Raw genomic sequence first — 23,806 nt, 5'->3', positions numbered from 1 at the left:
ATAAAGTTGCAAAATTAAGGAAAAGAACATATAATGCCTATTTTATTCTACATCTCTTTTCATTTTATATAGTTGATAATAAATTTATTTGATGAGGATAATATATTTGGCTATAACCAGTCAGGGTCACTCAAAAATTCATTTTTCAAAAGTCCTGAACCAGTTTAACATATGTTCCCCTTATATGATTTTAAAATCATGACTGATCCTTAGTATTCTCAGAATGTTATACGGCACGAATTAAAATAGCAAAGTAATCCTTAATGGCATAAACAGTACTGAAGTATAGTATGGAAGAATTATCTATATGTACAGGTACAAAAAGAATAAAATTTATTTGTAATTTACACACCAAAACCCTAGAAAATCTTGAACGAGAAAAGTACAGGACAGTGTTGGATTACATTTAAGAAATATTCTGCACGTGACTTTGAATGACGATATGCAACGAAAAATAGCTGTCAATTCTTTCCATTCGACAGGAAAATCAAGGTATTTATCTTAACATTGTTACGCCCCTTACCATCTGATTCCCTGTCATCCGTGTCATAGATTGGTTCAGTCACGGAACTCAGACTGGCGACATGTGTTTTCGTGACCTTCAAACATTGCATAACAATTTGGTTTAATTATGTCGCCATTAATATTTTTTTTCGATCGCTCGGGATTCCCGTTCTGCATACACTACAACAGACAAAATATATAGGTCTTAAATGACTATTGATAGAAGATATAAACAAGAAATATCTTTAAAAAAGATGGTCGGCGAATTGTATTAAGACAAGAAGTTTATGAGGTTTTCATATCATTTGTATTATTCTATCATCTATCTAACATTTTGAAAATAGCAAAACTAAACACAACGCTTGAACAATTTAAATGGTTCTCTTTTAATTTTTCAAAAAGGTCTCGTAACGGTCCAATATTGTTTCGGTTTTTTTTCTATGTCGAATAATTACAGCAGTGGTCTTGAAGTCACTTCTCTACCTAGAAGACCGTCATTAATCGATCGGCTAATCACACCCTCATTCATGTGATACGCAGACCGTATTCAGCTCTCCCTGTAAATTGATACATATTGGTATTTGAACAGGTTTCTATTATTTTTATTAAACTTCTTATCATTTTAGATATATCAATAGTCTTGCTATTAAAATATACTGAGCGAAGCGTAGCTTTAAAACTGTAAACAGCGTCATTAAACACTCCTTGTCTGACATTTCACTTAGCGTTGCACAATCAGGAGAGTGAAAACAAGAACAATCTTTAAAAAAGATTGTCGGCTAATTGTAGTATACGGTGCCCCTAAAGTGACATGTTACACACATTTTTTCCAATTAGGTAATGACAGACTTTTTTTTATTTCGTTTAAACGAAATCATTTAGTTTAAACGAAATAACTTATAAGTTATTTTGTTTAAACGAAATAAGTTATTTCGTTTAAACGAAATAAAAAATAGTCTCACATTACCTAATTGGAAAAAAAGTGTGTAACATGTCACTTTAGGGGCACCGTAGTAGTAAGACAAGAAGTATATGAAGTTTACAAATCGTGTCATTCTATCATCTATCTAACATTTTGCAAATAGCAAAACCAAACACCACACTTAACAACAATTTAAATGGTTCTCTTTAAAATGTTCACAGAGGTTTTCTAGATGTGCAATTTTGTTTCGTTTAATTCTACGACAAATAATTAAAGCAGCGGTCTGGAAGGCACTTCTCTATGTAGAAGACTCTAATCACACCCTTATTATTCATGTGATACGCAGACCGTATTCAGCTCTTTCTGTAAATTGATATCTGTTGGTATTTGAACAGGTTTTTATCACATTTATTAAACTTACTTATCATTTTTTAGATATATCAATATTCTTGCTAAATATACTGAGTGAAACTTAGCTTTAAAACTGTGTACAGCGTCACTTAGCATAAATGCTTTGTCTACATTTCACCCAGCGTAGCACAATCAGCAGAGTGAAACAAATAGACACTCTCGTCCAGTCAGGCAGTGTTGCATAAATCGTTCATTTTTAAAAATTATCTATAATGCGTTATCGAGTAGTCTGATTTGCAAACTGAAATCACGTGGCATGGTCACGAACTCGTTCTTAATACGGCATTCGCCGAAAAAAAAAAAACGATACAAGATATGGCATACGCCTTTAATAACTACATGTATTGATAAAAGATGAAGAATGATAAAGATATGACATATAGATCTATGCCTTAAATAACTATTGATAAAAGATGAAAATGACACAATTCAAGATATGATATTATGTCTTAACTATTGACTAAAGATGAAAACTTATACAAGATATTACACTATGTCTTAAATGACTATAGATAAAAGATAAAAATGATACTGGCAAGATATGAGATTATGTCTAAAATAACTATTGTAAGAAGATGAAAAATGATACAAGATATGACAGTATGTCTCAGATTGCTACTGATGGAAGATGAAATTTGATACAACATATGAAATTATGTCTTGAATGAATATAGATAAAAATATAAAAAAATGATGCCTAGCTGGTAATCGCACTGATTATATAGTCATTGTCATTTTATAGATGCCTTGAACAACAATTTCTTCATAGTATTATCAGAGTTCAGTTGCAAAGTCATGGAACAAGGGCAAATATTCAACATCTTACAGAACAAATCACTGAGAAATACTCAAAAAAGTATCCATCAAATGACAAAAAAAAAGTATCACGTATATTATTTCAGATTTAACACTGTCAGCTGGTCACAGCCATGACTACCAACATAAACAGTCTGTTGATCATAACTGCAGCATATAGATTGTGGATCTTCTACGCTACCGAATTCCTGGCACTGTTTGAAGTCCATTGAAATGTGAAGAATTGCATTGTTATCGTAGCTACATACCAGCAATGACGCATCATCCAACAGAGTAATCCCTTCAGGCTCACATAAATCACTGTGGCGGAATATGGACAATATTTCACCTGCTTGTGTTACACAGAGTACAGAGTTAGTGGTATGTTCGCTTACATAGATATTTGTTGAAACCTTATCAATAACAATGTAACGTGGCTGTTTAAACTTTTTATTATCCAGCAAAAGCTTCCTGTGGACATTTCCTCCAATATTCATTGATAATATACGAGTAGGATTCTTGCAAACCACATATATATGATCTTGATGATAAGTTACACCCCTGCATCGTCCTTTAACTGGAATAATTCTGACAACTGACAGTTTACTAGTTGGTATCATTATATGGATCTCACTCTTTCCTGGTATTGTCACAGCAATCTGGTCCTGAGGTAGTACAGCAATGTCCCATGGTTCTGAGTCAAATGTTTTCATTTCTTTTATGACTTTACTGTCTGTGTCAATGGCGTTCAGCGTTTTGTTGTCAAAGTCAACGGTTATAACTTTGTGACTGGACAGAACGGCACATCCTGTGATAAACTTTGGATCAGTCTCTGATTTTGTTTTAACATTAATACTATCTGTAAGGGTCAGCCTGTCAAATGGCACCGTTAAACTAGGTCCAGTAGCATCCGTAGAATCGTTAAGCCTCCCAAATACTTGATTGGACAGTATGTTTTGTAGATATTCACAACGTTCAAACACATAGTTAACATTCGTATCTTCCAAAGCTACCCTGGCATCCTTTATCTCATCTGAACTTAGCTTGGACTTGGCACGCTTTATGGTGATATAGAGTTGTGCATCCTGTTTTGCAGATGTGCTGTCCTGTATCCGTGACTGAACTTCTTTCATTTCTGAAGAAACGCCGGTACATTTTTCAAGCACACTTTTGATTATCTGTCCATCTTTAGAATTTCTTTCATCAGCATCGGACTCAATATTTTTCTGAATTTTATCTAAGTGGTCATTTATTTCGTTTCTGAATTTAATGATTTCTTCTACAACATTATCACGGCAAGAATCAACCTGACTGCTTTTAACGGTAGCCTGTTGAACAATATTCTCTATTTCTTTCACCTTCTGATCCAGCTCTCTCATAACTTGTCTGCATTCTTCACTGTCCACTATTCCTTCACATTTATCAGGTATGTAGTCAAGGTCACATGTCCTATGATCCATAGTCATGCAGTCTGTACAACCAAGTACTTCATGATTCTTACAGAAGAATTTTATAGCTTTTTTCTTGTGCACATGGCACTTTTCAGTGCACTCATTTGAACCTCGATCTGAATCCGTATCACTTTTTACAAGTTGGTGATCTTTCGATGCCTTTGTCCTCTGGTGACATTCGAAACAATTCATGCAAAGATATTCTTGGCAGTCCATACAAAATCCATGAGCTTTAATATGCTGACCGATGGTCAAACATGGGTCACAGTTGTGGTCTTTTGAACAACTGGACACTGATCCAGGAAGGTCGGTTAGTTTACGTCCCGATACTGCCATTTCTTGAGGAAGGAAACTACGTAGCTGAAAGTCCAACAGTCAATATCACATTGCTACATTTTCGAATTTCTCAGCTCATGGTAAATCGAAGATTACTTCCTCGTTCAGTCTATAAATATCACGTTCTAATTATTGTTCCCGGAGAGGGAGGCCATACCTGGGTGATACAGTTACGTTTCGATAGCATAAAGATGGCTCCAATCTGTAGTAAGTACTAGCCTTACTGCGAGCTAAGCAAGAAATATATTTTTGAAGATTTTTTAAAGATAATCTTGCTGTACGCTGGGTGATTTAATACCGGTATGTTCCAGATTTCCAGAATTTAAGCCATTGTTTTGCAGCCTAGGAACGAACGGAATAGTTATAACGAGCCATCATTCAAGGTATATAGTTCAATCTTGGCATACAAGTAGGTGGAGATAAAACGATGTGTAGGGCGCCGGAACCAGGTGGTAGGTCGAAGGGCAAGGTCACAGCAATGTCAGATATGTCCATCATTTTGTGCCCATTTAGCATATTGACTTCAAACTTTGCATATCTATAGGTCGGTAGTGGTGAGACGATGTGCAGAGGGCAAAAATTGGTCTGTAGGTCAAAGGTCAAGGTCACAAATCGAGTTCAAATCTCAAATCTGTCCTTTGTATTTTGTGTTCGGATCACACTTTCGAACTTGTCAAGGTATAAAGTATTGTCTTTAAACTTGGAATATAAATGGGTGGTGATGAGGTGACTGGAGGACTACAACCTACAATCCACATTATACCCCCACCCCTCTCCCCTAACACGCACTTCCCCGCAAACCAAAAAAAAAAAAAAAATAAACTTTTATATTCTTGTGCTTTAGTAGTTGAGCACATGAACCGGGTCGGTAAGTCTAAGGTCAAGGTCAAATATGTCCGTCATATTTTGAGTCCAGAGCATAATTCAATAACCATTCAGTTAAGGTATTGTCTTCAAATTTAGCATATAGGTAGTTGGTGAGATTGGTAGGTCAAAAGTCTAGGTCAGAATGAGTACAAATGAGCGATATGATAATGTGCCAAACGTTGCAGTTCTATCGGAGGGGTGTCGCTAGTGGCCAAGCAGAAATCAAGTTCCAAAAAAACGAAAGAATTCTGTCTAATGGTGGAGAATACAATTGAAAGACCGAGTGGAATAAAAACGTAAATATCGCGTGTAGCAGATGCTACTTAAGGTTGTGAGTGGCCTTTAGTTTATGTTTTTAGTTATACCTGTTAAATTTGACCCGTGCTCGGCTGACAACCATATTTTAGTCGATGTTTTCGTATTGTTTTGTGCCGCATTTTCAGCTACCTGGGACTTTTAGCAGGAAGGCACTCGTTTCCAGATTGATATTTCATGAACGGAAAGGGTTAGAGACATTATGTAACTACTAGATATGTGAAATAGTGATATAAAGTTCGTATAATTTTCTGGAGAATTTATTTCACAACAGCGTGGGAAGTGAAACCTTTGCTCGCAGGTTCGAATCTCTGGATAACACTTCTTTTAATAATCTAAGATATCCTAACAGATAGATTTATTGCCTTTCCCTTTAATGATGTCACGGTTTGTTCAATCTACTCGATCTTCAGTTCATTACTGTTTTAATTAATATCTAAAATGGTGGAGATCTGAAAATGTAGTTAAAAGAGAGGTTAAACAAATATGCAAGACTTAACCAGTCGTATACATATAAAAGTGTGTGTAATATCATGTTATTAATATCCTCTACTTCCTCAGTTTCATACTGGGAAGTTTTTACAGAAACGAGCCATTCGAGATATATTGAATACTGTGAAATCATTGATATTCGTGGGGGACTAATTTTCGTGGTTGAGTCCATCCACGAAATTTAATCCCAACGAACAAGTAAAATTCCCATTCATTTTATGTTCAAAAGTTGAAATCCGCGAATTCATATCCCCACGAAATTGCCGTTTTGACCAAAACCACGAAATTTCATGCCCGCGAAATTAAATGATTTTACAGTATATGTGCCAATCAACAAATTAAAGTTATGATGCTACTGTCTTTCCCTTTTTATATACCCGTGAAATTGGGCGCATTATGCGATTACCTACGGCAGTGCGTGGGTGGAAAGTTTCCACAAAAGATGTCCACTCTCTAACTTGAGTTCTTATGCAATGTTCATCAAACTTGGTCACAACTTGAGCATTATATCTCGATATCTGTAAAAGCCGGATCACCCATGACTCTCTCGAGTTATGGCCCTTGAATCACTCAAATTGAGATGCACTCTCTCACTTTTGCAGTTCTAACCAAGTGTTCTCTAAATCTGGTCACTATTTCAATGGGTACAATATCGTGGCTAAGTTCGGTAACCATTCGTACTGTCTTAGTTATGATCCTTAACTTACTAAAAATTGCGAAAACTGACAGTGTCCGCTTTCTAACTAAAGAAGTGCTTACCCAAAGAGCACCCAACTTGGTCACAATGTTTAAAGGCGTAATACCCTCGACAAGTTCGATTACCACCCGGATAATTCAAGTTACTCTTGAGCTATAGGCCTTGAATTACTTAAATTTGTGAAAATTAAGCTGTACACTAAACTTAGAATGTTTGTTGGCATATTATCTTGGTTAAGTGTATTAAACAGCCAGAATGGACGTATGTTAAGTGTGCTGAGCTGATGTCTGTTATATTGCACGCTACTTTGATTTAATCAAAACATAAATGCATACCGTCACTTTCTTCTTTCTCTTTAGTGAACCCCATGGAACCCGCATACTGAGAATATATTATGCAAATAGAGCTGTTTTGGTAGTCTTTCATCTACACGACGTCGTGTTCCGTGCTAGATAATGTTTAGAGGAAGATTTAAGAGAAATAGACCCTTACTGTATTTGCACTTTAGTACACAATTAGAAAACATCAGCAACAAAAATGATTCTTGCATGAAAAAGTGTAATATTGCAAAATGCGTTATCTTCACTTATACAGTTGCAAAAATAAAGAAAACAACATAAGCATATGCCTATTTTATTCTACATCTCTTATCATTATACAGTTGATAATAATAAATGTATTTGATGCGGATAATATTGTTGGCTATTAATTCAGACAGTCAGTGTCACTCAAAAATTCATTTTGGAAAGACCCCCTATATGATTTTAAAATACTGATCCTTAGTATCAGGCTTTATGCTACGCAATATCACATGGAGAATACGGACGCGATTGATAAACAGTATGTAGTAGTGTGTGTAAAAGGATTTTTAGGTCAAAATGAGACAATGTTGGGTTACATTTAAAAATTATGTCTGCAGTGTGGGGAATCGCGTTACTTTGAATGACGATATGCAACGAAACATAGCCCGTCAGTTATTTCGCTAAGGTATGTATGTTTTTATTGTTATAGTTCGACCACGTGTTTTGAGCCGTGACGGAATGATATACCTTTTCAATTGGGTTATATCGATATTCGATCCAAACCTGGCTGAAAATTCTCCATAGAGTAAGTTGATATGTATGTTTTGTTTACCATGAACTTGATTATATCGCTGGCGCAACTTGCAGAGCGTAATGATTACAAACCGCGAGGTCCGAGTTCAAGCCGCAGATTACGGCTTTATTTTTTCTCTAGAATATGTATTATTTATATTACATTTTAGTCAAGAATTTTTACAGACTCTTTTAAAACCATTTTAAATATTTTAATAGTAATGTTTGACTTATTTACTTTCATTGTTTTTCTATGTTTTTAATATATTTTGCTTTAATTCAGGTCGCATAATTTCAACTTTACTTGCTGTGGCTGTTGACGACCGTTCAGCGGTGTCAGTCCTTGAGTCAGATGATGTATCGGAATCAGAGTTAAGCTCGATGATCATCGGTGCTGGAAGATCGTCTACGGCAATATAGACAGTATCATGAATGGTCAATACACCTAGACCAATCTGAAAATAAAAGTGTTTGCAAACCCTCCGTAATAAAGTCTTTCACGTGCGCCATCTTAAACGTTTAGGTCTTACAAACTTACAAACAACAGTCTGAAATAATTTAAAAAATGTGAACTTATCAAGGTTCGAACCTCGGAAGCAAGTGTGTTAAGCCAACGTCATATTTTTTGGGTCATGCATTAGTTTACCATGTTGTACATATATGTTCCTGTCCTTTTTTTTGGCGAATCAACTGTCCTGCATAAATTAATGACGGCTCAAAAAACGTGGTCGACCTATTTATAGCCTTTCATGTAACTTTGCATGTATTTTAACACAAAAAAAAACGATATCCACAGAAAATATACTGTCCACAGATATTTGCAGCAGAAAATAAGTAATTTTACTACTTCATCAAGAAGTTTGGGGAAAAAAATGTTTCGCCATAAACTTTAACTGAACGTTTCACGGAGAAAGAATTTGAAATTATAAATTATCCTAGTGACATGTTTGTACCCGGCTTGAAGTTTTAAAACAAAATAATCTTTCGTTTGCGTTATGTTGGATTATGAAAAAATAATGATACAAGTATAACGACGTTTGTACATTTACTGTTTTTTTTTTTTTTTTTTTTTTTTTTAAATCAAATATATTGTGCTGCTCTTTTGTTTTCTCTTTGTCGACCGAGCACATTTTCTAAAAGAACATTTTATGTGCCAATGAATAAAAAAGTACTACTCTTCTTACAAAACTTCCCACTAATGTTAATGCACGAGTGAGCTGCTATTAATGAGATGTGCGATCATTTTATAAAGTTTGCACAACATATTTTATGCCCAGTTACAAATATTCTTATTGTTTTAATTCTATTGCATCTTCATTCAAATTGCCATATTATTACACTGCCATTTTAACCGTAATTTTTTTTTAAAAATGCATTTATTTTCAAAAGTATTGTTGGTCCGTGGAAGTAATAAAATGACGAATGCTTTCAAACACTAAGAAAATATCAAAACATGGCGCACATTGCGACTATCCAGAAAAATTGGAAGAAAAGGGGCATATAATAGTTTATGTAACATCTTGTTTATCAATATGAAATATATTTTGATTTTCATGCAGAAGCGGGAGAAAGTGTAGGGCATGTTTTCATGCATGTCTTCATTTTAAGTGACGTGATTCCCCACACTTTGTCTGCTTCAAAACAAATATTTCTACAGAAGAAACAGAATACAAAATAAATAAATAAATAAATAAATAAGATTGTAAACTCTCAAAATACCATTACACTTAGTGAGGAAAACTATCTGTTGTATGATTTGTACGCAACTACAGTTATACTCTAACATGACACATTTTAAGTAAATAACACACACATTATACGCCATTCAAAATATAAATGATATCAATAAAAGATTTGTCAAACAAACAAGTTTATAACAGTTTTCTTTTTAAACGTATGGCACAACAAAGGCGTAGCCAGAGCTTCAAAAAAGCAAAATCACAGAAAACGAAATGTGCAATTTAGTTCACGCCGGCTAACACGGAATTCTAAATTCTTGTCTAGCAGGGAAAGTATGCATGCCAGGGATAGATATTGCTGTCTTTCACTAACGCTAACGCTCGGTTTTCTATTCCACACTGTCCCTCAGGTCGCGGAAAAAAACCGTCTTACACGGGTAGGCATCTACGATCCTTATAGTCTGAATGCTACTTAGAAAGACATTCCAATAGTCCTAATTTGGAATAATCATAAAATACAATGTTAGTAAAGAATCAGTGAATTAGAACGACAGCTGGGCGGAACAAAGATCTATAAAATAGTTCGATATTTCTGCGGCTGGAAACATATTCTGTTTAGTTGACCAGTGTTATTTCAGACTGTAAACCTTAAGCCGTTTACTGTCAAACGTACCAACATATACCTCTTGTCGATGATGATTGTAGCATATGGATTGTGGGTTGTCTACTGTAGCTACATCCTGACAGTGTTTCAGGTCCCCGGAAATACGTAGAATCGCATGTTTTCTATAGCTGCATACCATCAATGATCCATCATCTAATAATACCATTCCTTCTGGTTCTTTTAAATCGCCATGACTGAATCTGGACAATATTTCGCCCGTTAGTGTTAATCTTAGTACAGAGTGAGAGGTATATGAACTGAGATAGATCGAACTACAGTCATCACTTAACACACAGTAATGAAGATCTTTGTGATTTTTATACTTTTCCCTCTTTTGGAAAATATTCACCTGATCATTTCCTTGAACATCCATTGAAAGTACACTGGCAGGATTGCAGGCAACGTAAAGGTGGTCCTCGCCATACGCTATACCGTAACATTCTCCTTTCACTTTAATCTTGCGGATAGGTGTCAGCTTACCAGCTGTTGACATTACAAGAATCTCCTTCTCGAAAGGCATTGTAACAGCAACCTGGTCGTGTGGTAGTACGGCAATATCCCACGGGTCTGAGTCTAGTGATTTCTCCTCTGTTATTACTTCACTCTCTGTATCCACGACAATAAGTATGCGATTGTTGTAATCGATTAATAGACATTTGTTCCTGTTGAGAACAACACATCCTGTAAACGAAATTGGATATTCGTTTGACTTTGTTTTAACGTTGATATTCCGAATTAAAGTCAGTCTGTTAGAACGTTTCTTTTTTCCTGGTAAATCAGTGCTCTGGGCGTCACGGGTCCAAAAGTCATCTACTTTCGACAGCGTGTTTTGTAGATCTTTGCTGCGCCCAAACCCAGAGCTTACATTCTTTTCTCCTAAAACTTCTTCACCATCCATCTCTGAAGCAACGCTTGTACAGGTTTCACTTCCTGTCTGTATATTTTTTATTTCGGTAGACTTCATTTCGTCAGAAGGAAGTTCCATTTGCTTCTGGTTTTTACCAAATTGATCATCTGTCATCTTCCTGGTATAAATTATTACTTCTGTAGCGTTTTCATCGGACGAATCATGGCACTTGTCAGTGCACTCGCTTGAACTTATTCTCGAAACTGACCGTTTATCTGTATAATTCTTGTCAACAAGTTCATGATCGTTCGAGGATTGTGTCCGCTGGTGACATTCAAAGCAATCGTTGCATAAATATTCCTGGCAGTCCACACAAAATCCATGAGATTTGATTTGCTGACCGATAGTCAAACATGGGTCACAACTGTGGTCCTTTATGCAAATGGACACTGATCCAAGAACGTCGGCCATTTTACTTCCCGGCACTGCCGTCGCTTGAGGCTGGCAACTAGGTAGCTGAAATTCCAAAACGTTTCTATGACCTTGACAGAATTGTTACAAAGCAGGACACAGTAACTTAGCACCGCCTGTCACAGGTCTGCATATCCTCTTTAAATGATCTTTTCATCGAGAAAAAGATCTCTTTCTCTCTCTTTAATACTTCCTTGTTCGGCATAATTATAAATATCACATTCGATCAGGAGGCTATACTTGGGCTATACAATTAACTCTACCATGTTGTCAGCCCATAAACTGGGATTGATGTTTTTGATTTACATTAGGATTTTCTTTTTGACTTTTTAAAGATCTGATAGTTCAATTCCTTCCCGCGATTCTTGTCATTTACGGCTTTCAAGTTTGATAAAGTAAGTGCCATTTAAGGGTATCTTACAAAAACAACATAAACACTAACAAAATAATGTGCAAGAGTGAAATATACATGTATACTCAGCGTTACTGAAAAGTTACCACCTAATATATACCTCTACTATTTTATACAATATCGACGTCACTTTTTCATGGCCTGTGCGCGCTCTATTACTCATAGACCCTGTCTGATCATGTCTCCTAACCCATTTCATGACTGTCAGGTGAGAACAGCACATACGACGTGCAATTTCGCGACATGAAAGTTCGGCGTCAACCATGCTAATGGCCTGATGGCGTTGATAGTGACTTAAACGTGGCATTCTTAGCAAGGATATTCTGTTTTTTTTTAACGTATTCCTTTTAGTCTGTCGATTAACTTTCAAGTGCGATGAATGATTTGCGATAGAAAATTCGTACATGTCGACATTGCTGGAAAAAGTCATTTTGCACGTGCAGCCCGTGCCTCAAATGGAGTTAATCGAATTTGACAAATCTTTACACCAGTCAGCTGCGTCAAAAATGTAGTCGTGTTATGCATTTAATACAGCCCAATGCGATTTTTTAAATATAAGGGCCATTAGGGTGGTAACTTTTCAGTGACGCTGAGTATACTAATAACCGGTATTTTCACAATTAAAATGTCAAATATAGTTTTCACTGGTACGAAACTATAAAACTATAAAATTAGTCAAAACGTGGAATTAAAAGAAAGTAAAACAGAAGGGTAGCAGCTTGCTAGCCGCTAGCTTGCTGCTACCTACTCGGTACTATTTTTGATAGCACGAACTAGTAGCAGGAAGGTAGCATGTGGTAGCGAGTATCTGCTGTGTACCTGCTAACTAGCCGCTACTAGTAGCCACCTCTCGCTATCAGTAGCAGGAACCTGCTAGCATAGCTTGAAGGTAGCGACAAATTGATTTTGGTGGCACATGAAATATGAAGGCGGCTACTTGCTACCATAGCAACAGAGTAGCAATAAGTCAAACTTAGGTAAATTTATACTATAAATTACTAGCAAGTTATTGCTACTATAGCAATAATTAAATTTAAGTCTAACTTAAAACAAAAATCCTTCTTCAGAAATAGAACGCTAAGCGCACACAAACTTGAAATCATAACAGAAATGCGTTTTCAAGAGTGCATAACTCCATAGGATTCATGAAACAAACCAAAACTTTTGCCTATCAAATGTCTGACCAATCAGGTCAATATCCAAAATGAAATTAAAGCACATTTTGACCTTGTATGTGTGTGTGTGTGTACTCTAATGCTATTTTTGAAAATTTCAATGGCCACAACTCCTGCATCCATTTTCTAATATTGCTGATTTTCGAAAGGAACCAAGATCTTTTGCCCGTCTGATTTTTTATCACCTTTGGTACAGATCCAACAATAAATGAAGGAGCTACATCGCACACAAGCCTATATAAGATGGCAAATTTTTTTGACATATCAGGAGTAATATATAATAACTATGTCACTAAATGGGCCAATATGGCTGGTTTTCGAAAGGAACCGAGATCTTTTAGATATATAAGTTGTGTGCAAGTTTAGTCAAAATCAAATAAAAAATGAATTTGCTATTGTGAACACAAGCAATTGTGGATGTCCGAATGCCAGACAAAATAAGATACAAAGAGCATCATCTGACCTGGTCATGTGAGCTAACAATTAAGAATAACATGCAAACCAGCACGGATTTGCACCCGGTTCTCACTCGCAAAAGACACAGTGTGTACTAGGTCAATTAAGTACTACACCCCAAATCAAATCAAATCAAAATTTATTTATTGTCGGAGAGATTTCAACAAGTTAACATAAGCTATGCAAAGCTTTTTACCGACACAAATAAGGCGTAAAAAATTGTTTGTTTCCGGTATCCCGACCTACCATAAATTTTTGGCCCAGCCTTGGAGAATATTTTTTTTCAACTTTTTCATATACCCTATTTTTGTTTGAGCATGTTACCGGAAACAAAGAATTTTTAATTTAGGCCTAAGTATAAAATAGGCAGTTTTTTTTTATATACCGCTCTTTGATCCCATTAACCATACAAAAAGGGTAACGAAATTTAAAAAAGCAGGGGATAATGTTTATATATCTTTTTATATGTGTGTGTGTGTTTGTTTTTTTTAATTAATAAATGAGCTGCTTATATTTTATTGAAAATTGTAACTTTTACAACGCGACACAACGATTGTTCAGCACTCCGACGGGCCTCAATTTGGAGCTGATAAAAACCGAAAGCATCCGCAATTGTTTCTATGTTCAAAATGGCGTACACAGTTATTTTGGCAACTGATAACGGTGATTAAAATGGAAATTTATCCACATAGCAAACCATTTTTCTGCAAAAGTACCCTAATTTGAGGGTACTCCATATATGATGATATTAAGATCACTGATGGCTGCAGTACGGAAAGGTGAGATTGAAATATCGGCAACAACAGGTGCTTGCTGTAAAGTGGAATAGTATTTCGGATAGAAAATGATAAAGAACAAACTGCTGTTATAATCGCTTTGTTCAAGCTATTTTATATTGGTAGCCTTTTTAAAGTATTTGTATATTACAGTAATATAATTTAGCATAGACTGAAACGTTTTTAATTTATGTTATTTACCTAGCAATAATTGTAGGAGGAAATCTTTCTGGACTGTTGAATTTGACCAGGGCAGTATTACACTGGAAGTGTCTAGCCCTCTGGTAACTGGACCCCTAGCCTGTCCTCTAGGGGTTTTCTATGCATACAGTGATCAATTTGTGTAGGAATGGTGTAATGAATTGATTAAATTTGTCATTTTCTTTGACGTATTGGTCGAGAAGGCTAAGATGCTTTCAGAGTAGGCAGTGGCTAGAGAACCGGAATCAGTTCCCTAGAGAGCAAACTTATTCGTGCGGAACCGGTTCTCTAAGCAGAATATTGTGCATAGGCTAGGGAACCGGAATTTTGTTTCTAGGCATAAATCTGCTTGTTTTCTTGGTAAGTGTCATGCATATTATTATCTAATTCTTAATTAATTTTACTATGCCCTTGCATTTATCTACGTTTACTGTCTCCAAAAATGTACCGCCGCATACTGTGTCCGCCATATTGTAATGATAAAGCTAGAACGAACTACTTTGCTGTTTTTTGTTTTTGTTTTTTAAATGTTATTTGCTTTAAACATGTACTACGTTTAAATTGTTTAAATATGAAATAATATTGATTTCTATTAGCGTCATTACATGTTTACAGATGTACAAACTAATTTAATTCCCAATAAAACTTCCTGCGGATTCTTTGATCACTTAAAATACTGGTTTGTAACACTTCACACTTCACGTTTAAAGATATGTGATCAATACAGATTTTGGTACGTGGCATTCCCTGTTTGATATTTGTCTTTGTTTTTTATGCGCACAACTGTGTTGTTTGTGCTGTGTGGCGGCCGTAAAAAGTCTCCCCGTACATTCAATGTTGTTATATTTTCATCCTTCAGGGATTGTTATTCATTCTAAACTCTCGGCCTCTGTCAAGATGAGAAGTATTTTGTAGGTTTAGTTTTGGGGAGGCTGCGGTTTTGGTACGTGGCATTCCCTGTTTGATATTTGTCTTTGTTTTTTTTGCTCCGACGATTTCCACATTCATTCGTACTAGTTTATTTTATCATTCCAATATGGCGGACATTATGTGGTGAGTATACTTTTGGGGACACAGTAAACACAATGAAAAGGCATGGCTTGCTGAAATGGTAAAATTAATCAAGATAATAAACATGCATGATACTTACCAAAAGAAACAAAGTGAATTTCGGCGGCTTTATGCATTGAAATAAAAATCCGGTTCCCTAGCCTATGCACGGTACTTTGGCTAGAGAACCGGTTCCGGACGAATAAGTTCACTGTCTAGGGAACCGATTCCGGTTCTCTAGCCACTGCCTTCCTAGTATCCTACTGAGGTGAAGGCCCAGGGTTTTCCCGGACGCAGGTTTTCTGCGTCCCTGACGCGCTTTTACTGCTTTGAACTCGCATTTTTCAGTGCCTCTGCGTCCAGTGACCCACAAAATCGGTCACAGAACTCCTTTGCACTTAAGCCTCCTTTGAGCAGATACCCATGTATAATGCACAGTTTTTTTTTACCCCTGGGACCACCCTTGAATCGTGGGTGCGCATTTATACTTCGGTATAGACAACTTTCCAACTTCAAACAAGTTTTGTTACCGATGTTCGCCATTTTGGTAAAGGGAAACTACTCTCTGAGCTAACTGTCACCGCTAAGATCTAAGATTGCCGTTACGTTCCGTAAAAGATCGAATGGTTTATTTTTCTTCAAATAAAATATATTTCATATAAATTAGAAATAGTTTGATGAAAGAAATATAAATAAATCACAAAAATTGTGATACTAATTAAGGATCGAGTATTATCTTTAAATGATATCAAACTGTGAACAACATAATTGGCACGAGGTGACACACTAATTGCTGGTAATTACTGGCTATTTGATCTTAACTAAAAGAGTATCACACATTTTGTTATCTGTCTGAATTGAGAAGCTCATGTCATTTTGAAAGATGCCATTCCGAAATATTGAATCATCTGCTATCTAAATTAAAAAGATACAAGTTCATTCGGTTTCAAGGTAAATTTTTATAGTAATAATGTCTCTTTTCAAGATCAGTAACTTATGGACCCCCAAAAATTATTAGGGACCCTTAAATTAGCAGCCATGGGAGTCCATGGACTCCCAAATAAAAAACCCAAGGGAAAACCCTGAAGGCCCCAGGTTCGATTCCTGGCTACTCCCATTGCGGAGTGTCCTTGGGCATGGCACTTTATCACAATTGCCTCAGTCGACCCAGCTGTAAATGGGTACCAGCAAATTGCTAGGGGTAAGGTATAACTGTTCTTAAAAAAGGGTTGCTCAAAAGCTCTATAGAGCTTATGTTTCATTGTTTCGCAAAGCGACGGTAAATAAAATTTACCTTTACCTTTAAAGATGGTAAAATTGTAAGCAAATACTAGGCTGAATTCAACCTTGTCATCATAAAACTGTCGACAAATAAAAATGGAAATGTGACAAATTTTATAACTGAGGAATAAATGAAACAAAGAAATATGTTGCCAAAGTTCTAAAAAACTTTTCTGCAAAGTGAAATTGAATGTTTAAACAAGGATCTACTTGTAACTGACACAACATTTATACATTACAAATTTAAGTTAAATAGACATGCGTAGACACAGTATGTACACAGTTTTTAATAAATGTATGTTGTTTAAGATGGTTAAACTGAAAGACATTTAAAATTAAAAAAAAAACACCTTAATTTTATTAGCATGTTCATCTTATAAAATTAAGCATGTTAAAAGATAAAATAAATTATATCATTTCTCATTACTTCAGTTCTTGTCAACATATCCTGTAATGTAACATTTCATCTTAGCAGACTTCTTTCAAACTTCTGTTTGTCAATATTTGTCTTGGCACAACTGCTGTGCATAGCAACAACAATAGATTATTATAGAAACATTGGAATGACAGTATTTATACATCTATAAGCACTGTTCAGCATTTTTAACACAAATACTGATAAGATGTAGTTTAGCAAGTAATTATGTAAAGTATGATAAATACTTCCTTTGTGAAATACTTAATTCATAAACAAATTGATTAACAGACATCTAGAAAACATCTAGAGAACAGGCTAGGCATCTGGTTACTGATTGGCTATATTGCAGGTCAGGCTTCCAGTACCAGATGGCTAGCCACTTCGTACAAAATTTCACTTAGATGTCCTTAAATGGAAGCAGTTAGTACAAAATAGCAATATTACAATTCATGAATTTCATTTTGATAATTATTTTTAAAACTTAACCTTGAATTAATTAATTGGATTTGCTTCGAACTAAAAAAAAATGTTCCCTACATCACACGCTGTATGACAAGGTCCATAAATCTGGTACCAATATTTTATTAATTATGGCTCCTTTTTCTTGGATTTTTTTTTTGCCATACTTATAATTCGAAATTACTCTTTGGAGTATATGCATGTATCAGTTGTTCCTCCTCATCACCTGTATCAATCATATAAATATTTATTAATTCAAAACACTTAATTTTAATTTAGGCTGATCGACCTGCTGTTTTATTGAGAATTTTATGTGTTAAGGTACAGTACTTTCTTACGTAGATTAATACAAAAATAATTAAAATATTACTATAATAATATAATCAGTTTTCTCTTGGAGAGCTATTATGAAAATAAAAAGAATTGAGCCAAGCCATGAGAAAACCAACATACTGGCTTTGCGAACAGACGGAACAGCATGGATCCAAACCAGCCTGCGCATCCACGCAGTCTGGTCAGGTTCCATGCTGTTCACCAACAGTTTCTCTAATTGTAATAGGCTTTGAAAGGGAACAGCATGGATCCTGACCAGACTGCGCGAATGCTGGTCGCAAAGCCACTATATTGGTTTTCTCATGGCGCGGCTCAGATAACTTGTTCACTTCATTGCAGGGTCATCAGGGGCCTTAGAGAGGGTGCCATCTGCTGGTACCAGAAACAAACCTGTTGGTGCGCCCCTAAGAGCCATTCACCCTAACAGCAGTCCAGTGTATAAAACCCAGTCAGAGACAGCCATCACTGCAGGACTTTCAAAATTAACAATAAATGACAATAAAAATAGACCATTACAAAAGTAAGTGCTATTGTACATTTTACTACAATTGAACTTTGTTCGCTTGAACTCAGTGGGACCAGCAAAATTTGTTTCAGTTATTGATAGTTTGAGTCATCGAAAGATATACATAAATGGGGATATTACCGTGACTTGACAAGTTCCAGCAAAGGATGATGTTCAAAATAACCGAGTTCAAGCAGACGAAGTTCGACTGTATCCTTTGTGTGGATTATTTCATTTCTTTTCTTTTAACAGTAACATGATTTTCTCAATGATGATATCAAGTATTATAAGACTCATTGTGGGAAACTATTAACTACATTTTAGTGAAACAAGGTTTTATTTTAACACAATGTCTAAATAAGCTTGTGAAATGACATTGCTGGAAGAATTTATAATTTATATTCTGGATAGTCTTTTCTTAAAAAAAATGTCAAAAAAATGGTGTCTGATCTTTCTTTAGGATGGTCATATTTGTTGTCTTTGCTGGGTTTACATGGAGGGAAAAGACCACATGTGCCCCTCTGTGCATTATTTCAGGCACCGTCAGCACACAGGTAGAACTGGATGGCTTCCTCACTTACTAGAATTCTACACCCCAAAGTGGAGTCAAACAAGGTTGCAAACCTATAACTGTGAGTGACAAGTGATTTGAAGTCAGCTAACAACTACTTGGTCAGAGAGGCACCTATGATAGACATGAACAGTCATTACTTGTAATGAATGTCAGTATAATAAATTGTATTTATTTTAGAGATGTGGAATTATTTTGTTAGTTATTTTGATGTACATTGTTTTTTCAGGAGAGTGTTGTCAGGTAAGGCAAGCTCGAATGGTTTGGTTAAAAATGTTGCAGATGCAGCTGGAAGGTTACAGATGGAAGCCGTAAAGAATGTTGTTATAGTAGCAGGAGCTGGAATCAGTACCCCGAGTGGAATACCAGACTTCAGGTTAGCTAAATTTAGCAGAAATGTATACATGACATAGACCGTTACCTTCATGTAGGATTGTCATTGATAACTGCAATAACAAAGTTTTTGATGTGTCCACTTTTTAACCCTTACTAGTGTTATTTCTATAGTGGAGTAACGGGGCATCCAGCACTGTTCCTTTTAAGTGCTGCCAAGCCATAAATGTGCCAGTCTGCCTTTGATCTGCTGTCATGTCCTGCCTTTTGACCTTTAAAGTCCTATGTATTCCAGTACGAAACAGCACACTATCCCCACAGGCACCAGTATCGGACCTGGGACAAAATATGTTTGTTTTAAATCCTAAATGAGTTAAAAATGAAAAATATGTAGTGAAATATGAGCCCCCTTCAAATATACATATGTATATTTTGAAGGGGGCTCATATTTCACTACATATTTTTCATTTTTAACTCATTTAGGATGAAAACAAACATTATTTTTGTCCCAGGTCCGATACTGGTGCCTGTGGCAGCACCCTGCCCTTTATGAGCTCTAGAAATAACACTACCTTACAGAATATCAGGATATTTTCAAATTAAAATGAAGGACATAGCATTGAAAAGATTAAGTAGAAAACACAGATTAGTATGACAGTGTTTTGAGGGGGGGGGGACAATTTTGGGCCGAATTCTTTCTTGTATTCATGGTTTGCGTTACTATTTCAGTACGTCTTAAATTCAAAATCAACGATAATTTTCTTAACATACTGTGATAATAATTTTCATTTTTCAGTCTAAGAGGTCTAAGAACAATAACTGTATGTTTGTATCTTACAATGTGTTATTCATTGTCTTTTATATAGTATACATGTACAATACATTCGTGATGTGAGTTTGTGCAGGCACCATAAGCATTATAAATGTTCACTTTAGCCCACATACGCTAAAGAGATTATCTACCCACATACTTGTATCCCCTTTCCCTCATATCGGTATTGTGAACAAAAATTGTGTATATTGTGTATTGTTTATTGAAATATGGGATGTTAAATATGAATTTGATACAAATATGTGTAGCTTTGGTCGAAACTGGCAATTGATTTACAAATAAGTGATCAAGAAATTCCAAAAAGGGTAAAACATGTATACAAGATATTTACTGGTAATTGCATCAAGGGCTTAAATTGAAGTATATTACGTCGTTTTTAATGGCATCCTTTACTGTCTGAGGAGGACAAAATTAAGCCATGCAGAGATTTTGAATGCTCCAAGACATATCTCCTAATTACCCACCTATTAGCAAAAAATAGTATAAAAAAGTTAAAACTTTAAAAATTTATAAATTTCAACCTCTTTTGTCCGGGTATAAAACATCAAGGTCTTTTCCATTTATTGTGCTATTATGTTGTATGAAATAGAAATGGAAAAACATTGTTGTTTTGAGCATCACATCAACTATTTTCTGTTATATTTGGCCAAAATAGCTGTACTTCAGGTAATTTGGGAATATTTTTGGAACAATTTCTTTTCTGAAAAAAAAAAGGAATATCTGATGTTAAAACTTACTAGAATCTGTTTTGCTAATGTTGATTTAAAATGTATGAACTAATTCTACTCATGCTGTTAACTAAGTGGAAAATATAGTGTCTGAGTACCAGTAACTTGAATTTTGTACAATACTGTCGACACTTACATGCATAGCAGTAATTTTGATAATACATTTCTGGCAGTACTTGACAGAAGCTGTTAAAGGGCCTCCTATAGGTCCTAAAAGTCATTCACTCTTAGAGCCAAATATTATGAAAATATTTGAACAATGTACCTTATGCGACAATGACAGTGGATACTGGGGGTTAATATTTATGCCCCCTCTTGGGAGAAGAGGGAATATATTGTTTTGCTTGGTGTGTGTTGGTCTGTCGGTCCATCCCTAGATAGAACATTGGTTCCCAATCAATAACTAGAGAATGCAATGCATGGTCTTACAATGGTCAGACGTCATAGGATGATTGCCTGTGGTCAGTAGATGTTTGGCCCTTATATTTTTTGTTGGGGGTCAGTAGGACAAAAGGTCAAGGTCACAATGACCTCTACACGAAAATGGTTTCAGCTCTGTAATTAAAAGAGTGCTTTGCCTGTCAACCTTCATAAGGTGCTTGCCTTTAGTCAGTAGACAACTTCTAAATTATGTTGTTAAGATTAAGAACTGCATGTATGGGAAAACAGTGCATCCAAAGGTGGTAAAAAGTGTAAATACCATACTTTGATATTTTTTAGCAGTAAATGTATTGGCTAAGGAGGGCCAGATTTCTTAATGTTTAAACTGTAACCTTCTCAAGATTTTTGTAATGTGTACATGTAATTTATATCATTGTTCAGATTAAACCATTTATCACTTTATATACAATCAGAGAAATCTTATATTTCAAGAATCTTTGATATTGATTAATGGTACATTAGTTTAATTTCTATTAAAAGCCATTTCATATTTTCCACCAATTTTGCTGTAATGTGACACATTTATCATAATGAGCTACCTAGTTATTATATATTCTTTTAGATAAAATCAAGGTTTAGTTTGGATGACAGTCACATTGTCCTATGGTACAAAGGACAACTCTGCTGTTTTCAACAATCAATTAAAGTGTTTAGTAAATTGTTTTGTTGTAAATGAATTACCTGTTATATCGTCGCCAGTCTTTTATGCTAAAGTGTGTGTTACAAAATCTAAATAAGAACAGCTTTAAAAGATTTCAGAATTTATATTAATTTATGCTTATGTGACCTATATTTTGTTTTACAAATATTTATATTTAAGTCATTGAAGTAATTTAATATCAGAATTATATGATTGTCTTACCTGTGACATTAGAATTTTTTAAGATTTTTTTTGTATAATCTAGCCTCTTCAATAGTTTGTGCTATACAAAGCAGTTACTGTAAAATCAGAAATTTTCATGAAGGTTTTTATTTTTGTTACATATCTTCACAAAAATAATACTGTTTAAAGCGCTGGAGCCTCCATCGCGAGTGGTTAAGGTTGCTTTCTTCGAATTGCTTGCCCCTTACCTGAGTGTGGCTTTTATACTGCACTTGGGGTGTAGAATTCTTCATGTGAGGAATCCATCCAGCTGGCTTTAGGCAGGTCGGTCATTCTACCCAGGTGCCTGCCTAAGCCTAAAACAATGCTTGGAGAGGCACCTGGGGTTTTCCTTCACCATAAAAGCAGGAAAAGTCCCAATATGACCTAAATTGTGTTGGTATGACTCTAATCCCAGAAAAAAAGAAATTTTTATTAGTGTTGAATATGTTACTTTATGATCTTCATCTTTCATAAGTGAGCCATAATACCACAAATATTCTACCACACATAAACCAATTTCAATTTTAAAAATAGCAAATGTTAAACCTCGAGAAAATAAAATAATCTGGTTTTACAGTAACAACAACAAGTGACTCATCACAAAATTCATACATGTATGTTAATTATAAGTTACTTGAGACATAGGAAAGCTTCAGTTTACCAGTGTGTTTACAGTAAGAACTTAGCTAGGTTGATTTCAAAACTTTGATGTTTACCTTTAGGTCACCTGGTACAGGACTGTATGACAACTTACAGCAGTATAATATACCATACCCAGAAGCCATCTTCGATATAGACTACTTCTTCTTGAATCCTCGCCCGTTCTTCACCCTGGCAAAGGAGCTGTACCCATCAGGAAAATACCGACCAAACTATATCCATTACTTCGTCAGGCTGTTGTATGATAAAGGTCTACTTCTACGCATGTATACACAAAATATAGATGGGCTTGAAAGATGTAAGTTACATGTATCATATGGACGTAAGACAAACCCTTTTCTAGGGAAAACCCTCACACTGATTTGTTAGCCCACCATCATCAGATGGTGGGCTATTCAAATCACTCTGCGTCTGTGGTCCGTCGTCCTTCCGTCAGTCCTTCCGTCCGTTAACAATTTCTCGTTATCGCATCTCCTTAGAAACTACTAGGGGGATTTTGACCAAACTTTGTCAGAATGATGTATTGGTACCCTAGTTGTGTCCCCCTGAAAATCAGACTGGTTCAACAATTTTTAGCTCACCTGTCACAAAGTGACAAGGTGAGCTTTTGTGATCGTGCGGTGTCCGTCGTCCGTCCGTGCGTCCGTCCGTAAACTTTTGCTTGTGACCACTCTAGAGGTCACATTTTTCATGGGATCTTTATGAAAGTTGGTCAGAATGTTCATCTTGATGATATCTAGGTCAAGTTCGAAACTGGGTCACGTG

The 23,806-nt window shown here is 35.6% G+C and overlaps 2 protein-coding genes across 2 annotated transcripts; one reads left to right on the top strand and one right to left on the bottom strand.

Moving 5' to 3' along the window:
- Positions 1 to 2,151: 2,151 nt before the first annotated feature.
- Positions 2,152 to 4,527, bottom strand: LOC128550378 (uncharacterized). The gene has a single exon (XM_053529329.1). It carries the CDS (start codon positions 4,417 to 4,419, stop codon positions 2,731 to 2,733), a length of 1,689 nt encoding a protein of 562 aa, XP_053385304.1. The 5' UTR covers positions 4,420 to 4,527; the 3' UTR covers positions 2,152 to 2,730.
- Positions 4,528 to 14,179: 9,652 nt separating this feature from the next.
- On the top strand, positions 14,180 to 23,410 carry LOC128549941 (NAD-dependent protein deacetylase sirtuin-3, mitochondrial-like). The gene is made up of 4 exons (XM_053527732.1): positions 14,180 to 14,367; positions 18,446 to 18,626; positions 19,412 to 19,558; positions 23,104 to 23,410. The coding sequence occupies exons 1-4, from the start codon at positions 14,328 to 14,330 to the stop codon at positions 23,408 to 23,410; spliced, it is 675 nt and encodes a 224-aa protein (XP_053383707.1). The 5' UTR covers positions 14,180 to 14,327.
- The last annotated feature ends 396 nt before the right edge of the window (positions 23,411 to 23,806 follow it).

The sequence above is a fragment of the Mercenaria mercenaria genome, chromosome 17, assembly GCF_021730395.1.
Source record: "Mercenaria mercenaria strain notata chromosome 17, MADL_Memer_1, whole genome shotgun sequence".
Taxonomy (NCBI): domain Eukaryota; kingdom Metazoa; phylum Mollusca; class Bivalvia; order Venerida; family Veneridae; genus Mercenaria; species Mercenaria mercenaria.
Note: the sequence above shows the minus strand (reverse complement) of the source record. Positions and strands in the feature narration are given on the sequence as shown.

Bases quoted from the DNA above. Each gene is read 5' to 3' on its own strand.
- LOC128549941 (XM_053527732.1), top strand. From the start codon at position 14,328: ATGATGATATTAAGATCACTGATGGCTGCAGTACGGAAAG. The intron at 14,368-18,445 runs GTGAGATTGAAA...ACTTCATTGCAG, and splicing joins GATGGCTGCAGTACGGAAAG to GGTCATCAGGGGCCTTAGAG. The intron at 19,559-23,103 runs GTTAGCTAAATT...GTTTACCTTTAG, and splicing joins AGTGGAATACCAGACTTCAG to GTCACCTGGTACAGGACTGT.
- LOC128550378 (XM_053529329.1), bottom strand. From the start codon at position 4,419: ATGGCAGTATCGGGACGTAAACTAACCGACCTTCCTGGATCAGTGTCC.